At 33.7% G+C, this 21,296-nt stretch overlaps 1 protein-coding gene across 2 annotated transcripts in view; it reads left to right on the top strand.

The window, feature by feature from the left end:
- Nucleotides 1-21,172, top strand: part of LOC144968997 (uncharacterized) — a 37,464-nt gene extending 16,292 nt beyond the window's left edge. The window contains exons 4-15 of one of the 2 annotated variants that reach the window (XM_078907929.1): nucleotides 156-305; nucleotides 2,416-3,151; nucleotides 4,094-4,273; nucleotides 5,573-6,694; nucleotides 7,500-7,564; nucleotides 9,432-9,474; nucleotides 10,508-10,651; nucleotides 11,676-11,773; nucleotides 12,414-12,664; nucleotides 13,676-13,827; nucleotides 14,464-14,678; nucleotides 16,644-21,172. In XM_078907929.1, the coding sequence (XP_078764055.1) occupies nucleotides 156-305; nucleotides 2,416-3,151; nucleotides 4,094-4,273; nucleotides 5,573-6,694; nucleotides 7,500-7,564; nucleotides 9,432-9,474; nucleotides 10,508-10,651; nucleotides 11,676-11,773; nucleotides 12,414-12,664; nucleotides 13,676-13,827; nucleotides 14,464-14,678; nucleotides 16,644-16,694 (3,207 nt within the window). In that variant the 3' untranslated portion in view covers nucleotides 16,695-21,172. The remainder of the gene's footprint in view (nucleotides 1-155; nucleotides 306-2,415; nucleotides 3,152-4,093; nucleotides 4,274-5,572; nucleotides 6,695-7,499; nucleotides 7,565-9,431; nucleotides 9,475-10,507; nucleotides 10,652-11,675; nucleotides 11,774-12,413; nucleotides 12,665-13,675; nucleotides 13,828-14,463; nucleotides 14,679-16,643) is intronic. The other variant, XM_078907930.1, reaches the window with a different exon arrangement.
- The last annotated feature ends 124 nt before the right edge of the window (nucleotides 21,173-21,296 follow it).

Here is a 21,296-nt window from a genome sequence, read left to right on the forward strand (position 1 = left end):
ACTTCCATATACAGGTGCCACTCAGGGAAGATCTGTGATCATACATCAAATATCATGGGTTATCTATAATATAAAACATAGATATTTATTGAACACTAATATACATTATAATATCAAATATGCATAGATTTATGATACATATGGAAACATTTCAGAATCTGGTGTGCTACAAGATTCGTTGGAAAAACTTTGGATCTGAAGCGGACTCTTGGCAGCCATTGTCTGATTTGGAGAATGTCATGTACATGGTGGATGAGTTCAATCAAGAAAAGCGGGCAATAAGAAAGAAGAGACAAAAAGAGAAGGTTTGAATATGTCAAATTGTCAGAATCTCTTGATTAGGCTTTGATGGTTTCCCTATTTTATTGGTCAATTACAGTGAAACCCGCTTTATAGTCCCCCCCTCATATGTTACCCCTGTGTAAGACAATCACATGTGCAGGGGGGGGGGGGGGGCTTCTATTTTAGTAGGTTTCCATCTTGCACGGGTTTTCATTTTTTTCTTCATGAAGGGTCATACAATGTACAGCACATTAATTTTTTATACATGCTCTCAACCCCACTATAACTTTTCTGTTTGATGCACAGCTATTGGTAAACACCTATGTGAATCTTATTTCTTGATGGTGCACACAAAAAAAATGTTTTTATGCGTTTTTTTGTCTGTATGTTTACCAGTTTATTAGTTGGTTGGTTGGCCTTATTTTATTACTACTGTTTTTTGGGGTTTTTTTTTTTAACATTGTGATTTTTACACTTTATTTTAGTATTTCCTACTAATATTATGTACGTCCCCATGTTTCTGAGTTCCTGATAGCGCAATCATTAGTAATATCAGTATGGGGCTTTGGGCTACGGCCTTGATTTGTGCTTGGGACTGCCTAAATTTCCATCTTTTCATGTTCAGTTTATTAGATGGGAGTAGTTTTATCCTTTCTTTTATTATTCCTGACTTGCCAGTGGCTTTCGGCATTTTTCATATCTCCAGTGGTGATGGCAAATCTCTACCTTTTTGTGCCTTGCTGTTCTCCTTTATAAGGAATCTGGAGAGCATCCAGTTTTCATCTATCTTTCCAATGCGAAGTTTTAATTCACCAATTCTCTTGATTATTCTTTAGTTCTTTATTAATTGACCACTTTTGAAGTACCGTATGTAATAAAATTATAGCCATTTGTATACATTTTTGGAATTTAGTTTGGATCATCTTTTTGCCTTAAGATTTTATTCTACAGAGTATTTTAACTTTGTGAAATATTTATCTGATTCAAAATGTTGTCAGTTACAAATTGATTTTAAAATCTTACTGCTTAACTGAATAGAAAGGGAGATTATTAATGTAGTAAGGGGTTCATAGCAATGCAAGAAAGGAAAAGAATGATATATTTTATCTCGGAAACAATGGGAAAGCATGGCATAATTATGGCATTTGGATAGATTGGACTGGATATGATTAAGTGTTCCCTCTTTTTGTATGATTTAAAAAAGAGTACAGCCACATTGTCTCTTGGTAGTAACACTAATGGTGGACAGAATGATAGTGATGGTTTGAATGGGTGTTGTCATTGTCAGTTACAATTCTGTTTACTTTCTACATGGTTTTGGAATGCCACAGTGTAATTGGATGGATAGATGGAAATGAGAGGCAGCATGTTTTCAATGTACATTTTATGCATTTGAGTTTGTGTGGCATTTATATTTTGAAGAATATAGCCTAATTTCTTTTTCACTTTACCCAAAAAAATGTCCCTCTATTTTTAAACATACCACCTTTTTTTCCAGCTTTGGAAAGTATATATTTTTACACTTAAAGTACACAAAGAACATTTAATTACATATATTTATTTTACCTCTGTCAGTTGATGAGCTTAAAAGTGTTGGCCACCACCACACTTCAGGGTGTGGTCGGTGTGCTCATCGCGTTTAGTGTTCCTTATTTGAGACTGGGGAGAATTGGCAGCTATGTATATTTTTTCTTTTATCTTGTAAACTTCTGGAACTCCAATCTGCAACTAATACTTATACATATCAGATACGATTTTTTGAAAGCCAAATTTCAACATTCAGATTTTTTTTCAACAAAATGTTAGAGGAGAATGTTTGAAAATGTTGCTGTTTTTACAAGAAGTAGGTATGTGATCAAACTGAATGCCTTGTCAATTTTAAATCATTTTATTGTGACATTTTATAGATAGAGGGGTAGAAACCGTGCCTTTTGTGTTGATGCTGATGCAGGCTCAATAATATTACAAAAATTTATGGTTCGTTGTGGAGTTTCAGCTTGTGTAATTTTTCAACAAGTTATAATCAAAAATTTGTTTCCCATGGTAGGCTTTCTTCTTAGTCTTATCATTTATGATCGTGGTGTGGATAAACTGAATTATGTAGTTGTTTCCAAATCCTTTTTTTCTCTCCAGAAGATGCCTGCAAATATGGAAGGCGAAAAAGATACAACAGATGTTGAGTTGGCATCATCGTCAGTGGCAGATGATGAGAACAAAACAGATTCCCCATCACAAGAGGAGTCTCATTCCATTTATGGTCATCTGAAGGATCGCTTTTGGAAAAATCTGGAAATGGGTGTACTTGATGACACAGTGTTTGACGGAGATATGTACTCTAAAGTCAAGGGATCCAGGAGAGCAGCCCATGCTGATGCTGCCAACAACATTAAGAAAATGCACAAGACTCAGCAGAAAACTTCTTCCTCTCCTGGTATATCTGAAAAATCAAAGTCTCCATCAGGTTCATCATCCTCCTTATCTCTCAAAAGGAAGAGAAAAGGTTTATCCAATTCAACTACATCATTGAAATCCGCATCTATACCAAGGTCACAATTGGGTCCAAAGATTAACACTCTTGGGTCAGCCACTAAATCACGAAAACGGTCAAGTGACCCCTTTAGTGCCAGGGGTTATACTTCTGCTAAACGGAGTCGAAGATCCAGAGAGCACAAACGTTCCTCATCAAGTGTTACTTCTGTGACTTTCGGTATTGTGTCTTTGAATGGGGATGGGAGTAGTAAATTGGATGAGCCTGTAGAAATGAAAGGTTTAGAAACTACTGGAAGTGAAACAGAGCACAACAAAGTTTTGGAGAGTGGATCTGATCACAGGATGGAATATTACCCGGATGCAACTTCTTCAGTAACAGGTTGGTTGCAGATAAACTCATACATTTATTGTTAAACGGTTATTATATTAAATACTCAGTATCGTCCAAATGATAGAGGTGGGAGGGAGGTATACAATTTAGAAGTGCATTTATTTAGCTAGTGTTATAATAATTTTAATAAAAGTGGTGCATCAGGGTATTTAAGTGACATCTTGGTTAAAAACTTTCTACAAGAAAAGTTTATACCAAACTTAATATTGATTCACTCAAGTCTTGAAATATGTGCTTTGACACCAAATTTTCCTTTTCAAGAAGTTATATTATTTTGGGTTAAAGAAGTTAATGTAGTTCTTTACTGGGATCCAAACATTCAATTTTCCACAAATTTGTCATAGTCGCTGTCATGTCTGTAGAACGGCTTGTGTCACATATATTGTCTATCTAAGTTGATGGTGTCCCTGCATTGTTATTATTATTACATATCTTCTGTTTGGATAGTTTGATGCAATTTCTTCCCCTGCAAAGTCCTCAATTTTCACCTCGACCACTACCACCACAACCACCATCATCATCATCATCATTACCACCACAGATACTCGTCATTATCACCGTCAAACCCACAACCACCATCAGCATCGTCATCATCATCATCGTCTTTACTACCATCACATATTCATTTAAGTCCCAGATTTGACAAAAAAATTTCAAGAATTTTGTCTCTGAAATGTTGGCAAGTTTTAAATTTTATGTCACAAGACAGAATTGTGCAGATACAGATGGTGTAAATGAGATTTGCTCTGTATTTGTATAGATATAATGACACTACTTATAAATTTTTGCCTTATTTCATGAACAAAAATTGAGAGGTGCTATCATTTCCATTTCAATAACTTCCTTATTCATAAATTGATGAATTTAATACTCTAGTAAAGGCTTTAAAATGATGCAATGTGTCTAAAAGATAATCTTTCTAAAAACTAGTTGAAACACGAGAATGTGACAAGACTCCTGTGGAAGAGGAAAGGACGAAGGAAAAACAACAAGTTAAAGATGATGTTATGACTGTGACATCTGAGACCATGCTTACTGTCACAACAGGACACAAGAGACTACCGTCGGAGGAGGTCATCAAGCCGGAGGAAATTTTCAAAATGAAATACGGTTCGTTTCCTTTTAGAATCATCATTATTATTACTATTATTATTATTATTATTATTACTATTATTATTTTTTTTATTATTATTATTATCATTATTATTATTACTATTATTATTATTATTATTATTACTATTATTATTATTATTATTATTATTATTATTATTATTATTATTATTATTATTATTATTACTATTATTATTATTTTTATTATTATTATTATTATTATTATTACTATTATTATTTTTTTTTATTATTATTATTATTATTATTAGTATTATTAGTATTATTATTATTATTATTATTATTATTATTATATTATTATTATTATTATTATTATTATTATTATTATTATTATTAAATTGCTCTTGGACCTTCTTTGTCTTTGTTAAACTTGTTCTGGGTGGGGATCCTGACCTCCCATAGTAGGCAGGGAGGTACTTATTGTGTTTTCTATCCCCCTATATCTGTTTTCCAATTTGCTTTCTGTCTTTGTCTTGGAATGAGATGACTTGGTTTTGCCCTAGCCGTAGTGCTTGGCTGGGAAGGAAACAGTCAAATGCATAGTTATTGTTTTGGGAGATGATATTTTTTTCCTTGTAAATCATCTCTCTGTCATGTATTATGTTTGTTATTTTGAATGTATAATGTAAGCATTTGAGTGTATTCCTCTTAGTGGGATCTTGTGCTGGTGTGTGGGTGAGACATTTAGGTGATCTCAAACTAAGTACATTGATGGTGTGCTCTTGGAATCTACACCCGTTCCCTATTAGAACCACTCCCCTTTGTCTTATTTTCTTCCTCAAGTCCTTTTTATTGTACATCTAGAATCTTTTCACTGTCCAATTTTCTTCCTTTTTACTGGCGCTGATATGACCTAAATCTGTTGCAAGCACCGTAAAACCCTTAAAAAAAAAGAAAATTAAATTAAACTTGTTCCTTTTGTCTCTTATGTCATAGGCGCTTGATAGAGGGATCTCAATCTTTTGTCCATTCCAGCATCTTCCATTTTCCTGGCTCTGAAATGACCTGCAATATCCCTAAAACCAACCAACCACAGGAATATTTTGATAATTTTTGCTAGACTACCACTCTCGATAGCTACCTTTGAAGATTAATACAAGAATGCCAGATCATTTTAAAAATTATCCGGGGTTCAGTATGGTATCCTCTTAAACTTAAATATTTTCATGTCTTTGTCCAATATTTTTTTTTTTTAAGGTAATTTTTACATTCATATTTTTATGTGGCATTACGAGTTAAGTTTGATGCAATTTGTTTATTTGTATTTTTATATTATTTCAGATGATTGGTTTCTACCTGACAGCACATCTCTATCAGAAAATGACGTGAAAGATGAGAAATCAACTGCTGCCACTGAAGAAGTCTCATTGTCATCTGCTGCCAGTGGAAATACTCAGTGGTCCATGAAATCTCCACTTGAGGCGATGGCTGAAGCGAGTGGGGCTGTGGAAAAATCTTATGATGATTGCTTATGGGGAGGTGCTTGCAATCGTTCAGATTCAAAATCGAATCGGCGCTGGAACATGAAAAATGGAAAAGATGAACAAAACAAGGACAAATCTGATGGAGAAAATGTAAAAAATAGTACATCCAATTTGTCATCATCTTCTCAACACGTTTCTCCTTCCACTTCTGTATCTGTGCCCCCTTCTAAACCATTAAAGCACGCTTCGCTGCCCTCCGCTTCCAAAAAGACCTCATCTGGTACCTCTCAGCAGGACAAAAAAAATAATTTTGTTAACATGCGCTCCCTAGAATATGATTCCAGTTTTGATGAGTCGGGCCCTTCAAGCATGGAGAAAGATGCCATGTCCAGCGGTCTTATGAATGTCCTTGCTCATCGCATGCATGTTGATACCATTGCTAGCTCCAACACTCACAAAAATTCAATCATGGCTAACAGTACTGTTCCGTCAGAAAGAAGTATACCTCAATCCTCTGCAGGCAGCAGCAATTCCAATTCAAGCGTTAGAGGAGGCAGGGGTATTTCTAAACGCCCAGGATTATTCAGTGATAATAATTGTACTTTCAATTTCATACGAGAGGCATCAGATCCTCCACCATCGTCAACCAACCATGTATCTCCAGCCCCATCCACCACCTCATCCAACTCACCAGGCAGCATTAACCTTAGCTCCTCTCCCGGGAAAGAGAACTTCAGGTCTTCCTTAACCAGTGGGAGCCTTATTACAAATACAGACAGTAGCACTCTTAATTCTGGACCTCAGAATTCTAGCAGTTCCAATGTTCAAGAACCTGTGTCTTCCTCTTCTGTGCGTGTCAGTCATCACAATTCAACAGAATTTTCATCTTCATCTTCTGATGGATGGTCATCACATCGGAAACGAACTGGCGACTTGTCAGGGCCTCTTGAGAAAATTCCTTCCCCAAATTCCCGTAGAGGTATGTTTGTATGTTTCTTAGTTGTTATTCCCATAGTTTCATTTTGTAATGTAGCGGATTTATGTATAGTCAAAGAGAGGAGAGGAGAGTCAACAACTTTATTTATATTACATGTTCCAGAGAGTTTGTCGAAGGTTTTAAGATGCCGCCTATGTGGGAGAAAATGAATGTCTGGCTACTTTTTTAGACTAAGAAATGATTAATCAAAATTTTTATAAGACATAATGTCCTATCGTCTAACAGGTGTCATGTCTCGTCCTCATTGTTTAAATGTTGCTGTTGGCTAGGGATCCCTTGTTAAATGCTTTGAGCATGTCAAGTGGATATTTCGCAATATAAATGCTCATAGTTTTTTGGGGTTTTTTAATGAGCCCTGCAACAAAAGTTGTTTTTGAAAAAAGTTTCAACGGAAAAAGACATTGATATTTAGTTATTATATTTTGATCTTACTATCGGAGGAGTAATTTTCATAAATTTGGGTTGGATAATTTAAAATAATCCAAAACCTGAAGATCTGTAATAAAAAAAATATGCAAGGGTGGCTTTTTTTAGGGTCAAAAACCTAACTTCTACGTCATGGCACAAGACCGAAGGGCTAGAGCTCAGGTGGTCGCTGGTTCGGATAAGTAAGTAAGTAGGGTCAAAAACTTTGTCTATACCTTTTTGACACTCTGCGAAGCAGTTCCACATATTGTTTTGTTGCCAGTTCCTTAGTTATGTTTGATTCCAGTTCGTCATTTGCATATTATATATAGTCAGTGATTAAGGAAACTGTCACCTGTTGATGCTCCTTTTATTTTAACAGTATCTGACCTAGACCAAAGGATTGCCTCTATCACCTGTGATGAACTAGAGGACATGGATACTCAGGTAGGTTTTGCAACAGAAAATAGGTACCTGAATTGCCCAATTTTGGCGTTTATAAAATCTTTATACAGCAAATGAATCTGCATGTCGCAGATCTATGAAAACGACCATGAAACCTTTTTTTTGTTTTTTCTTTAACTGTATACAATCTCAGGCAATCACTGTCTACTGTAACTAATTATTATGAACAAAAGCTATTCTCATCACCAAGTTCATGATCGTTTTCACAGATCTGCGACATGCAGATTCATTTGCTGTATGATGGGCAAATTCAGATATTTTCCCTCCAGATTGTGATTTAAAAAAAACAACAGAATTTTAGAGAAAATGGATAAAAAATATTGCTATTTTTGCATGAAATAGATATGTGACTGAATTTTATAACATTACAGCAATTTTAAAGCATTTTAAAGTTACATTAGGTATAAATAGGGGTAGAAATCATGTATTTTGTGTTGATTCAGATTTTTTCCCAATATGTTAGTTGATTTGGTAAAACCTGTCTGATGTTCTGGGAGCTAGTTTTTAGATATGAGCGAATAATGGTGAAAAATGGTTATCTTAATTATTTTCGTTTTTTTGTATCTATCCCACTACACTCTCATGCATGAAAGGATTTTACAATTTGAAGTTTATAAACTATCGATGTGTAAATACATTGGAAATTGCCCTCTAAATATACTTCTGAGGTAGCAGATTTCAATTCAATGCTGAGAACGAAGATGTTATCAAAACCCAACATATTACATATCATTCTTTTTGTCGTTATCCGCTATTTAGAATGCAAAACAGTACACATGAATACTAGCTACCATTGAGTTAGTAGGATGACTGGACATGTATGAAGAAAAAGAGTAACAGCGCAAAGCAATAGTCCCACATTCCATTTACATTCCTGTGTGAAATATTGTGCCAAAAATATGGTTTTTCGACTGGATGCATTTTTCTTTCAATTTTATATTATAACCTACAATATAAAACTTCTAAAAGTCAAAATCACTATCTGTTAATGAAAGTAATGAACACAAGGGTAAAACCATTGTTGCTGCCTCCCTTCAAATGTGTAACTTGGGCCCAAATTAAGATATTTATGAAATTCAAATTGCATTTTGTTCAGAAATGGTTCTTCTATTCAAATGTAAAATAATAATAACAGTGGATTCAACATCCGGCATGTTTTGCCAGACCACCTCACAAATTGATAGATTTTTATTGTAGCCAGCTTAAAGTTTGTAACTCACCAAAAAGCTCAGGCAAAACCAAAGTCAAATAACCACCTCAATATGTTTGTTGTCTGGATGAACCAGATGCTGTTAATTGGATTTAAAGTCTTAGCTATGAATATTGAGTTGTAATTAAAAGAAGAAAAAATGCTATTTGAAAAAAGCAAATGAAAATACTAAATTATTTAAAAAGCCCCCTCAAATTGAGTGATATCAGCATTTAGACCGTAAATTAAATTTTGATTGCCTGGATCACTTCTTACATATTATTAGATTGAGGTAATGAATCGAACATATGTCCTTGAGTATGACCAAGAAAATGATTTGATGTGTTGTGATGAACTGGTCTAGTTTGACATCGTTTTAAATAAAAAGCCCTTTGTGTGAAAGTAAATTATAAAAAAAGATTATTGCAGTGTGTGGAAATTAAGAAGGTTGGGTTTTGAATTTGCTAATAATAATAAGCAGTTTTAATGAATCAGTGAAAATGAATTGAAGATCATGATATGAAACTATCAAGGGATGGAGAATTGCCACTGGAGTCATAAGAATTTACGAAATGTCTATGAGATTGAATATGTTTTCATTTACAAATTTTGGAGGTCATTCTTCCATCCTCAATCATGTTTTCTATTTTGTTTTAACAGGGCGAGGACAGATTTGTTAAGACGACTGGATTTATATCTAATGGTAGGTAATAATAATAATTGTTTAATTCAAATATCTCAAATGTTAATACATCCATAAATGAGACCACTGAGCTGCTGTATAATTAATTTTGGCACAAAATATCTTAATGCTCAGAAATCTGCATCTCATCCGGTCAGTTAGCAAAAGCGGAGAATGGCAAAACACCATTCAAAAGTTTACTTAATTAAATGGAGGATTTGGTCATATTGACAGTTTAAGCAAAATATTATCTATTTCTCCTTTTAGTCAATGTTTTATGGCATTATTTAGTTTTAAAAAACAATAAAAGTCTTAGTGGTCTTAACTTTCCATGTTTTTATTATTTAGATATCAATGTGAAATTTGTTTCTCTTATTTCTTAACCTCAACACTGTCTTCGGAAATTAAAGAACTCGAGGACATAAAGAGATGTTTTCTATGACAGATGAATTACTTCATATTTTAAAATATCAAAAATTCTATCAAGAATTAACAAAGATGCTCGTGAACTATTTCAAAAGTTTTGGAGTTAGAGGGAATGCCTTAGACTGGGTCCATTCTTATCTGACATGTCCAGTGCAAAGAGTGAGAGTAAAGAAAAATATAACAGATGCTGCAGATGCAATCCCTTTGCTCATTATCTGATGGAAAACTGCTTGCTACTCCAGGAAATAGCTCTTACGTCTCATGTGGATGATGCTCTTTTTCTAGAAGCATCCCAACCCTCTGGATTCTTCTTCCAAAATACTTATGACATCATTAATTGGACCATCTGTTAAAAAAGCATATTAAGACTTTGTTCTTTTCAGAGCTAATGTGTTGACACATTTTTAAAGTGCTCTGTGCACTTTCACGTGATATGGCAGAGTGCTAACAAATACAGGGCATTATTTTTGTTTCTATTATTGTTGTAGTAATTATTATTATTATTATTATTATTATTATTGTTATTATTATTATTATCATTATCATCATCATTATTATTGACATATCACATTATTCATTGGGAGATAGACTATTTGATTGAAAACTTTTTTTAAAACCTATTTTTCAGCTGATCTTCTTCAAGCAGTTAATTTAAGTAAGGCAGAGGTTGTTAGCCGTGCCATCAAACAGAGCACAGATTCCAGTCACAGTCTCGACTTTGAGCAGAAAGACTCAACAGGGATAAATCTTCTCATGAGAGCTGTTCGGAGAGGTAATATCTTTTCTCGTTATAACTATAACCCTGAATTTCTGGAAACCCTATGATTCTTTGTTAAAAAAAAAAAGGAGGTAGCCTTGTAATAAATGTTCTACTGGCTCACATTAGGTCTTATAAAAAAGAAAGATATTGACGCGTAATATCTTGACAACAATAATAATTCCTAAGACTGTTCAGCTCATTGAAAAAAACCCCCCAAAAAAACCAGGATGAATTTCAAGCAGAAGTATCAAATGTGAAGTTGTTTGTGGGTTATGATAAGGAGTTATTATGCTAACTTGCATTTGAAAGCGAGTTCCCAAAACTGTGTATTGATTTGGAACCATTTTTAATTCCAAGTTACAAGCTTACTTCGATCTTTTACACCGCTTTCTTCAGAGGCAGGGAATATTTGACTGATAAGCCAGGGCCCATTTACTTTTTTTTTGTCTTGTCTCAATCTTGACCCATCATTGATTCATTAGATGCATTAGTAAAGTTAATCCTGCCTTTGCGGTCGCCGTGGCTCATTTGGTAAAGCATTCATTTCATACAAAGGGATTGATTCTGGGTGATGTTAACATTTTTTCTGACTCTGTTCATAAGAGACTAAATTCCTATCCAAAGGGTAGCAAGTAATTGCTATTATCTATTTAGCACTATAGAACCCGGGATAAACTCCAGCTCCATGGACCCTGCCTGAGAGTTCTTTGAGTGTGAGATAGACCAACATTCATTTAGGAGGTAACTTGCAATTGTTTGTGGTCAATTTCACATTACAGAAATAGGCTGAACTACAGCTTCATAAGCCCCTTGTCCTCGTGTCTGTCACTGAACAAAATATTGGAAATGAAAGGTTTAGGTTCCAAAAAAAAAACCCCGTTAGATTATTCATTCAGTTTCAGTTTTACTTCAATCATTCATTTTTTTTCTTTCAAAATCTAGATTCCAGATATGTTGTTAGTTGCCTTGTTAGTGATGCATTAATATTCAGTTTCTTTTTTTTTTTTTGTTTTTTGTTTTGTTTGTTTGTTTACAGGCAGTGTGTCAATTGTGGAGATGCTGCTGGAGCAAGGTGTCCTTGTGAACAGTCAAACTAGTAATGGAATGACAGCTTTGATGATGGCATGTGAACAGGTCAGTCAGTCAGCCTCATCTTTTAGTAACTTCAACAAAGCACAATCTTTACATTTTGGTCAGGAAACTTTCACTTCAAACTTTGTTTGATTAAGATGACTTGTCAAAAATTCATGATTTTAAGACTTCAAAGAAAGATGGGAACAGTGCGTTTGTAAACATTAAAAATTTGGAATTAGGCCACCCAATATTAACACCAATTTTAGGTCATTGGCCTTCACAGTTCGATGCTTTATGGCAAAAGATTCCTGGTAGTATTTTTTATGTATTCTAAATAATTATATAATAAGATTGAACTTTATATAGCGCAATATCCACTAAATGTGCTCAAAGCGCTTTACAAGGGGTCCCTGGTCAACAGCAACATTTAACATTTAGGACGGGACATGCCGCCTGTTAGGCGATAATACAATTTTTCGGACAAAGACAACGCTGTTAACGGCCAGGTACTCATTTTACACCTGAGTACGGTGAGAGAAAGTGAGTAAAGAGCCTTTTCCAAGGACTCAACTATGCGCCAAGCGCGTCGCTCGAACCCAGGACCTTCCGATCCGAAAGCGAGTGTCATACCACAAGACCACCTAGCCGCATATACTTAAACCTTTTCTCTTTTCATCTCTTTAAAAAAAAATATCAACAGAAAGAAATTTGCCTTGTAGCTTTGTTGCTCAAATTTGGTGCCAATAGCAGCCTGTGTACATCTGACTCTGACCAAGGAGAGACGGCTTTAATGAAGGCCATTAAGAAGCAAAACAAGGATGCTGTCAACCTGATGCTGAGGACAGGTGTCAACTTTGCTCCCCCAAACTGTAACAGTATATCAGCGCTTGATGTAGCCGTTGAAAGGAGGAATAGTGAGATCGAGACTGTATTACGTTCACATGTAGATAGGTAAGTTTTGATCTTTGTAAATTTAATTCACTCAACCCTAACACCGACTATATCCGTCGTTACTTTTACCCCATACCTATTTATTACATTTTTATGAGACAAATATAGCCTTAGTATCAAAGCTATTGTTTTAAGTTTTTGCGTGTTAATAATACTTGAATAAAACTATCTATGCACATTCCCATTTATAATACATTTTTTCCCCAATTTTGAAAAGTAGCAAAAGACTCTAGGAAGGAGTGAGTTAAGGGTCAAGAAAATTGTGTATTCATTTAGTTTGAAAATTTGAAAAACAAAATAAACTAAATGAAGCTCAAACACTGCAGTTTGCTTAAGATAAACTCCCGTGGGCCAGAAATGAAGTTTTCCTTATCTAAGGTTCATCTTATCCAAAACTCGAGGAGCTTAGATGTTGAAATGACCTAAAAGTGAAGCAGGCTCTGTTAAAACTTTTGAAAGTAAACTGAACAAAATGCCAGAGTGTTAACTTTCCTATCATGTTGATTTGTTTTTATCAATGATTATTAAATGGCTGTTAGTTTGTTTTTGTTGTTGTTGTTGTTATACTGTAAAGTGATTTGAGCACATTTAATGGATATTACTCCTTATACAAGCATGAGATTTACTTCTCCTTCTATAATAATCAAATATGTCTGATCCTTCTGCCTTAACAGTTTTTCTAAATAGAGTCAACGGATGATTGAATTACCATTCATTTTTTTTAATGTTTGCAAGTTACTCGGTTATCAATCTGTAAACAAAATAGTTTGATCATTTTGTAATTTGCAGTAATTCCGTGTTTGTCTGCAACAATTTTAACATTTTGACCCCAAACCTAATTTTTTTTAAAGAATGGATGATGATGATGATTAATATTATTATTATTATTATTATTATTATTATTATTATTATTATTATTATTATTATTATTATTATTATTATTATTATTATTATTATTATTATTATTATTATTATTGTTATTATTATTATAATTTCTCCCTATCCTATAAGATTGGTGTCGACCTTTGAAGATAAAGTGAATGAGACACTACAGGATACAGCCCAACTAGTAGACAAACTCTTCCCCATCCAATGCTTTCCTCTCAGAGAGTCTCAAGATTTCACTGTTAAGTTTAACTGCTATGCTAATCCTTTAGTCACCGGTAAGTTTTGACAGTTGGTTTTGCAATAAATGATTTTTTAAATTTAGTGTCTTGTTATTGTGGGTCTTTTTTTTTGTTTTGTGTGTGTGTGTGTGTGTGAAAGGGGGGGGGGGGGATACAATTCGAGCGAAAGCTAAAATGAGAATTAAAGTAAAATGTTAAACAATAGCAACATGGAAATATCAGTTGACTATTGCCATATTAACTCAAATGAAATGAGCAGAAGGGATATCAATAGGAATAGAGATGAGATTATTTCTGGGCCTTAATTTTATATGTGCAGTTCAAACAACAAAGCACTAGATTCGTCTTTGGCTATGGTAAATTAATCAATTGTTAAAAATGTGTTTTTTTTGCATATCCAATCTCAATCAAAAATTTTCTTTAAGTTGATAAATCAAAATCCTAGTACATTATATATATATATATATATATATATATATATATATATATATATATATTATATATTATCTCAGACGTCATATGGGGTATTCTTCAGTCTGGTCGACAGTCACAACGAAGAATTTGCCTATTTTTTTCTTTCTTTTTTAAAGCGGTCACAACGAAGAATTTGCCTATTTCTTTTCTTTCTTTTTTAAGAGTATTTTTATTACCGAAGTTAATCATATGTCACAGGTGAAGGTTTCCTACTGTTCATTGCCCACACCAAGATAAACGACAGGGGTGTTCGTTGTAGGTTCCATGGTACATGTCCTATTGCCTCTGTGGTTCTAAATGGTGTCACCCAGACTCCTCTGACTAGGGAGGTCAATTTTGTCACATCGTGCCATCCCATTATCTCAGGCTGTAATTCATTGGTCATATCCAAACATCCAGACTACACATCCAAGGTGAGAATAGTAAATTAAATTGAGCTTTTATATAGCGCAATATCCACTAAATGTGCTCAAAGCACTTTACAAGGGGTCCCTGGTCAACAGCAACATTTAACATGTAGGACGGGACATGACGCCTGCTAGGCGATATAATTTTTCGGACAAAGACAACGCTGTTAACGGCCAGGTACTCATTTTACACCCGAGTACGGTGAGAGAATGTGAGTAAAGAGCCTTTTCCAAGGACTCAACTATGCGTCGAGCGCGAGTCTCGAACCCAGGACCTTCCGATCCGAAAGCGAGTGTCATATCACTAGACCACATAGCCGCACTGTACTCCTATATATTAACAAAACACTTTTTTTTCATTTTGGTTAGACATGTTTTATTTCTAATAATGATCGATTACGACCACAATTTTTAAAAAGGTCTTTGACTTGAGATTATCAAATCAAAGAGTTCTAGATATTAGAATCAGTCATTTTTTTGTTGTGTAGTAGAAAAGAATTTATTTCAGTAATCTTGATTTGTTGTCCTTCTTTCTACCATAACATATAATTGCACTGTCAAGTTGTGTAATCTTATGCACTGCATGATACCTGGGACTGATGAAGCAGGAAACACTTTTGACCTTGTCATTACTCAAACAATAAACCACCTACTTAACATCTCATTAGAAAAATGCCCTATGTCCAATGACCATACTTTGCTATTTCTTTAGACAAACATAAAATTGAAAAACGTTTTGTTTTGCAAAACAAAATTGATGCACATGGACCTTTTTGAAGTGAGACATCACGAATTAAAATTTAACAGCAAATGTAAAGGAAGCAGATACGGTTATGAAAATAGACTCATAGTTTATTTTATTATGATGTCGATTCTTGGCAAATGCTCTTCAGTGACAGAAAAGGTGTTACAGAGAAAACACTAGATAAATGGTTTACCTGTTTTGAAAAAAGTCTCATAGTTTAATTTGATTATGATGTAGATTCTTGGCAAATGCTCTTCAGTGACAGAAAAGGTGTTACAAACAGAGCAAACACTAAATAAATGGTTTACCTATCAAAACAAAAGAGGAGAGCAAAACTTGTTCACAAAAAAAGTTGTGTAAAACAGCAAATTAGACTCCAATGCCTTAATAGGAACATCAAAGAACTACATCATACAAGTGTGGATCAAACATGAATCTGACATCGTTTTTAGAAACACAGAATATGCAATGTTAACCAAATAGCACATACTATGTTCTTTACAAAAACGGCTGAATTGCCCTGACTACGAGGAACTAGTTCAATGCGCATAAAATTTCCAGGAAACGATTATTAATTTCTCATAAGACTTGTCTGTGAGTGAAAAAGCCACACAATGAACATAAATATTGTCGGGCTGTGATTCTTCATAAGAAATTTCTTCCTGATTTGTATCATTTTGAAAGGTAATTTTCTCTTCCAAACCACAAGTTTTTTCCATTTGAATAGTTAAAGCAGCCATCTTGTAACAAGAAACAGGTGCCAGTTGTTTTAGATGGCAAACTGAAAGAAATAAAAAGATAGAACGAATTCGTTTGCATCACACTCAGCCTACAAATTTGTGCGCATCCCTCTGAAGTGGTTAAAAAGATTACTGGCTTTTTAATTAGTCATTGGATTTGAAGAAGTTAATGATGGCAGATTGTAAGGAACAACCTTTTTCAAGTCAGTTTGGGTGATGGGAAACAGGGCATCACTTTTAGAGTAGTATAAGGGACAGTTGTGCATGGTCTTTATGCTGACATCGTTCCTTTGCTTGATGCAACTTCTGTTGGCAGGACAGTTTCTTGATTTTCATCTCTGCAATCAGGCTTTCTTGTGATTATATTACTAGAATATGCATAGCCTCTTCATTTATTGATTGATTGGTTGATTCTTTTCCTTTTAAAAAAAAAATTGTTTATTTTACTTGTGTTCTATTTTGTCAACTTTTTATATATCGTTTCAGGCCAAGTTGATGGTGTGCGCCTACAAGGCCAGGCTATTATCCCATGTCTAAAGATATGTAAACAACCAGTACATTGTGATACCACTGCTTTAAGTAGAATAGCCATACGATAATGATAATAATCCTATATCTTTGGCATTTATCCATATTACATCAATCCTAACAGGCAGGCTTTGATTTTATTTATACTTGGATCTAATATCTCATCTTTTTCATTGGGAGGGCAATAACAACTGTTGCAACCCTGGCTTGTATAATCAAAATCAAACAGTTTTTTTAAGGATTATTGAGACTTTTCTCGAATCTGAATGTGCAAACAAAGGCTATTGTAAATTTTGGCATAAATATTTGCACAATTCAATGTAAATAATTTATATATATTTGTAAATTTGTTTGAAGATTTATAGATATGTATATAGTTTTTAATAACCATGAAAATGAGAAGAATTATGAAGACTTTCAAATAGAATGCTATTTATTAATCCAAAATGTACATAGGGTTTTATTTAACTTATTAGCTTGCTGATTCTAACTTTTTTTGGGCTGAAAGTGAATGATAAATTGATCGCAGGTTTTTTAAAAATTCCCCCCACAATTTCTAAGCGTGATGTTTGAAGAATCAAATGCATTTGTATGACTGCTGAAATGTTTCATTGCACAAACTTTATGTAAGGTTTGCTTTCATCCATTTTTATGCGTTATTTAAAATGTCAGTGCATAATGCTATTGAAAATAATTATTCACAAATGTCTTTGTATTCCATTACCACTATCGTTATCCTACCCACTTAATTTTCTTCAGGTATATTTTTCTTTTTCTTCTGTTATATATTTATTCAATGGTTCATCTCGTCTTCACCCATATGTCACATTGTAATCTTCTTGAAACATTTAACTTCAATCCAGTGATATTTTTAATCATCGTAAGGGGAAATGTCTGCACTGTTTCATACACACCTTTTCAGAGTTTTAAGGGGAATTTGGTACATAGTCTACGATTTCATTTTACAAGACAGATGCAAGCTTTTTCTTTTAGAAAAACAGAATGCATCTGGTTATGGTTGTTTATTGGGAAAGGGTGTCACAAAAATGGAATTAAAATGATGGAACAAGTGAAATGAAACTAAAGCTCTTGAGGCTCAACCAAAGCTGGAAAGATTTAATTTTCATGAGTTTCTCTTGGTTGAAAAATGAAAAATAATCCAAGAACCGACAATATGACACCAAAATAATAAACAGCATGAATAGCATCTCAGCTGTCAATTAATCGTCGATTAAGTTGTTAGATTGTCCACCTATTTTTGTGACTTTGAAAAGTTATTCTTCCTATTCTTTTTATGCCAACCTCACTTGAATCACTTGTTATTTAGTCCATAGAAAGTGATGACAGCTATATCACATCTATAATTCTATGAAATAACATTGTCTTTTCGTTCAAAATAAACGTCTTTTAGGTCAGTCTCACTTGTGGTCAGTATTTTGTAATTCTTCATCTTGTTGGTGTAGATAATATGCATTTCAGTAAGGTACTCACTAGTTTAGCTTACTAATACCGTTGTAACCAATTCACAAATCTATTTATAAACTTAACATGATGACAGATATCAGTCCAAGTCAATCAACTACCTTTTATAAATGATAAATACCCTACTTTACTTGTGTTCTGGTATGAATTTTTTACTCTTGAAATTAGCAATAATTGAGGTATGTTTTGAAATTTGAACTTTTAACAGGTATTCTGAATAGAAAAGCTTTGACACCAAACTTTCATTTTCGACAAACGATATTGAATAAAATATTCTTAGGCAGCCCGGCAATTGGAGTAGAAATTTTTTTTTGCAGTTTTATGGCATTTTAGCAGTAATAAGCAAGTCTGCATCTACTTTTTATTCAGACACAATTTGGTTTAGGCCCGGTAACTAAAAAATAAGAGGAGAAAAAATAAGGAAACAACTCTACATTCTGTTCATTGACGATTTCTGTTGGTAAAGTGAACAGGTGATACTTGGCTCAAGTTGTCAATGCTGAATACAGGCCTTGGGTAGTGGAAATATTCAGTCCTGGTTGACAAGGACATTGAAATAGCTGTTAATTTTAAAGTTTTATATCATGTTAAAAGTTAACTAGAAGCATTTCAGTTTCGTAATGGTGTGGATTTGGGATTCTCACACCAACATTTTGAATTTATCGATTTTTTTTGTTTTTAATTCAGCCGTTTTTAGGTCAATTGTATTTCACTGTATGTATTATTTTATCATCAAAACTGTTTGTTTATGGTGTTGTCATTATTATGATTATTATTTTATTTTAAAAAAATTATTATCATTAGGACTTATCTTATTTTATTATTGTTATTGTATCTTCATTACCATTGTTTATTACAGGAAAACTCTGCTATGCTGCCATGTTCATGTTTTATATCAGAGCATATGTGGTGGTATATCTGTAATTGTCTTTAGATTGACTAAAAGTGAGTGTTACGGTATAAGTTTGACTGTATTTATTATTGTTATTGTTATTTTTATCATCATTATCATCATCATCATCATCAAATTTAGTATTTATCATATCATATATATCATTTAATTTCTTATCGTTATGATTGAAATGATTGGACTCAAAGAATCGTATATCATTTTTATTTGAACGAGGCTGAGACGGTTGATATCATGAAATATTAACCCGTGTTGTTCCTTTCCCCTTTTCCCTTTTACTTCATGGTGCTTGGTTTGAATGTGTTGGTTATTGTTATATTGGACTGTTGAAGACCAATAATTTTGAAAATACATCTACTGTGATCTTGTTTACATTATTTTTGGGGGCATTTTGCAAATACTATGTGGTGAAGTAAACCAGTGGTGTGTGGTAAATTACCGTTTTTTTAGCTTCGAGTGTCAACATTTTGTGTGTTTTTGTTTTTTTTTAAATACCACAATACTTTTTTTTAATGATCTTACCGTTCATTTCTACTGCAGTCTGATTGGTTAGCTGTTTTGAATTGTCTCAAATTGGACATCAGATCTGTTTATTTTTTTAGATCATGTGTCAAAAACTGGACTCCAAAGGCATGTTGCTTGTTTTAGATAGATAACTGCAATAAATTCTTCTTTCAAATTCGGGATCGGTTTCTTAGCATTGATTTTATCATGATAGTCAGGTCATCCCATAGTGGGCAGGGAGGAACTAACTGTGTCTTCTATCCCCTTTTATCTTCTTTCTGTCTTTTTCTTGGATGAAATTACTTAGTTTTGTCCTGTCACTGGTCGGATACGCTAGCTGGGAGGGAAACTGTCACATGTATAATTAGTTTTGGAGATGATATTTTTTTCCTTGTAAATCATCTCTCTGTTGTGCGCTGTATTATGTTTTGTTTACATGTTATATATGATTTGTAAACATTTGAATGTATTCCTCTTAGTGGGGACCTGTGCTTGTTTCTGAATGAGACTTTTAGGTGATCTCAAACTAAGTACTTTGATAGTGTGCTCTTGGAATCTTACATCCGTTTCCTATTTGAACCTATTCCCCTTTGTCTTACCTTTTCTTGGGTGCTTTCATTGTAATTATAGAACTTTTTACTAACCCATTTTCTTCCTTTTTACTGGCATTGATATGACCAAGCACCGTAAAACCCTTAAAAACAAACAAGCACAATCATTCCTCTTTGTCTTACTTTTTCCTCAAGTCCTTTTAATTGTACATCTAGAATCTTTTCACAATCCAATTTTCTTCCTTTTTACTGGCGCTCATATGACCTAAATGTGTTGCAAGCAAGCGCCGTAAAACCCTTTAAAAACAACAAAAAACATTGTCTTTTGGATGGAGTTATTACTATTCAGATGTTATGGATTCCTTTCAAGTGGAGTTTCAGATGCTCTATGTTATGTAAAAAAGGTTTATTTTGTTGCTGAGACTTATGATATATTTTTTTCATCCCTCTGACTGAATTTTTTCCTCGAATGATGTGTACCACTATCGGGCGCCCTAAGAACAGACTCCTTTGTGGGTGACTTGCTCAAGGCCATATAGCATGGTGGTTGTTTCACTGAATCCATTACATAGGGTCAAGAAGCAAAGACCGTCCAGCTGTGCCATGCCGCCTCTTGGTTTATTAAGAAAGTTGTTGAATTATGCGTTGTCTTGACATGTTTTACATATATATTTATTGTACATTATGTGGGCTTTAAGATTATTGTGCATTTTGGTTTGTTTTTAGTTTTGTTTTTCAAATGATTAACTAACTAGGCACTTTGAAATAGATGAGAACATGTGTGAGGAAGATGAAGAGAGTGTATTAATTCTGCCTCCAATTTGTGGTTTAAAGTTTTAACCGTACTCATTATTATTATTATTATGCTATAATTTGTTGTGAAACTATATGTATACTTTATAAGTAAATCAGACATGGACTGCAGCATTACCCCTGATTACCCAGAGGAGAAAATCCTTCCCATTTTACCTGAAATGTTTTTTTTGTTTTTGTTTATGGCAGACGTTGATGTTTAGAACAATGCTTTTATTAACTTTCCATTTGTTTTGTTTCGGTTATTTTGATTTGTTTTGATTTTTTTCTTTTTTTTTTTTCTTTTCGTTTGTTCATTATTTGGGTTTAGTTTTTGCTTTGCTGATGGTCTTTTATCATCTGCGTTGTCCT

The sequence above is a fragment of the Berghia stephanieae genome, chromosome 3 (genome assembly GCF_034508935.2).
Source record: "Berghia stephanieae isolate SIO BIC M18660-M18661 chromosome 3, UCSD_Bste_1.3, whole genome shotgun sequence".
NCBI classification, from domain to species: domain Eukaryota; kingdom Metazoa; phylum Mollusca; class Gastropoda; order Nudibranchia; family Aeolidiidae; genus Berghia; species Berghia stephanieae.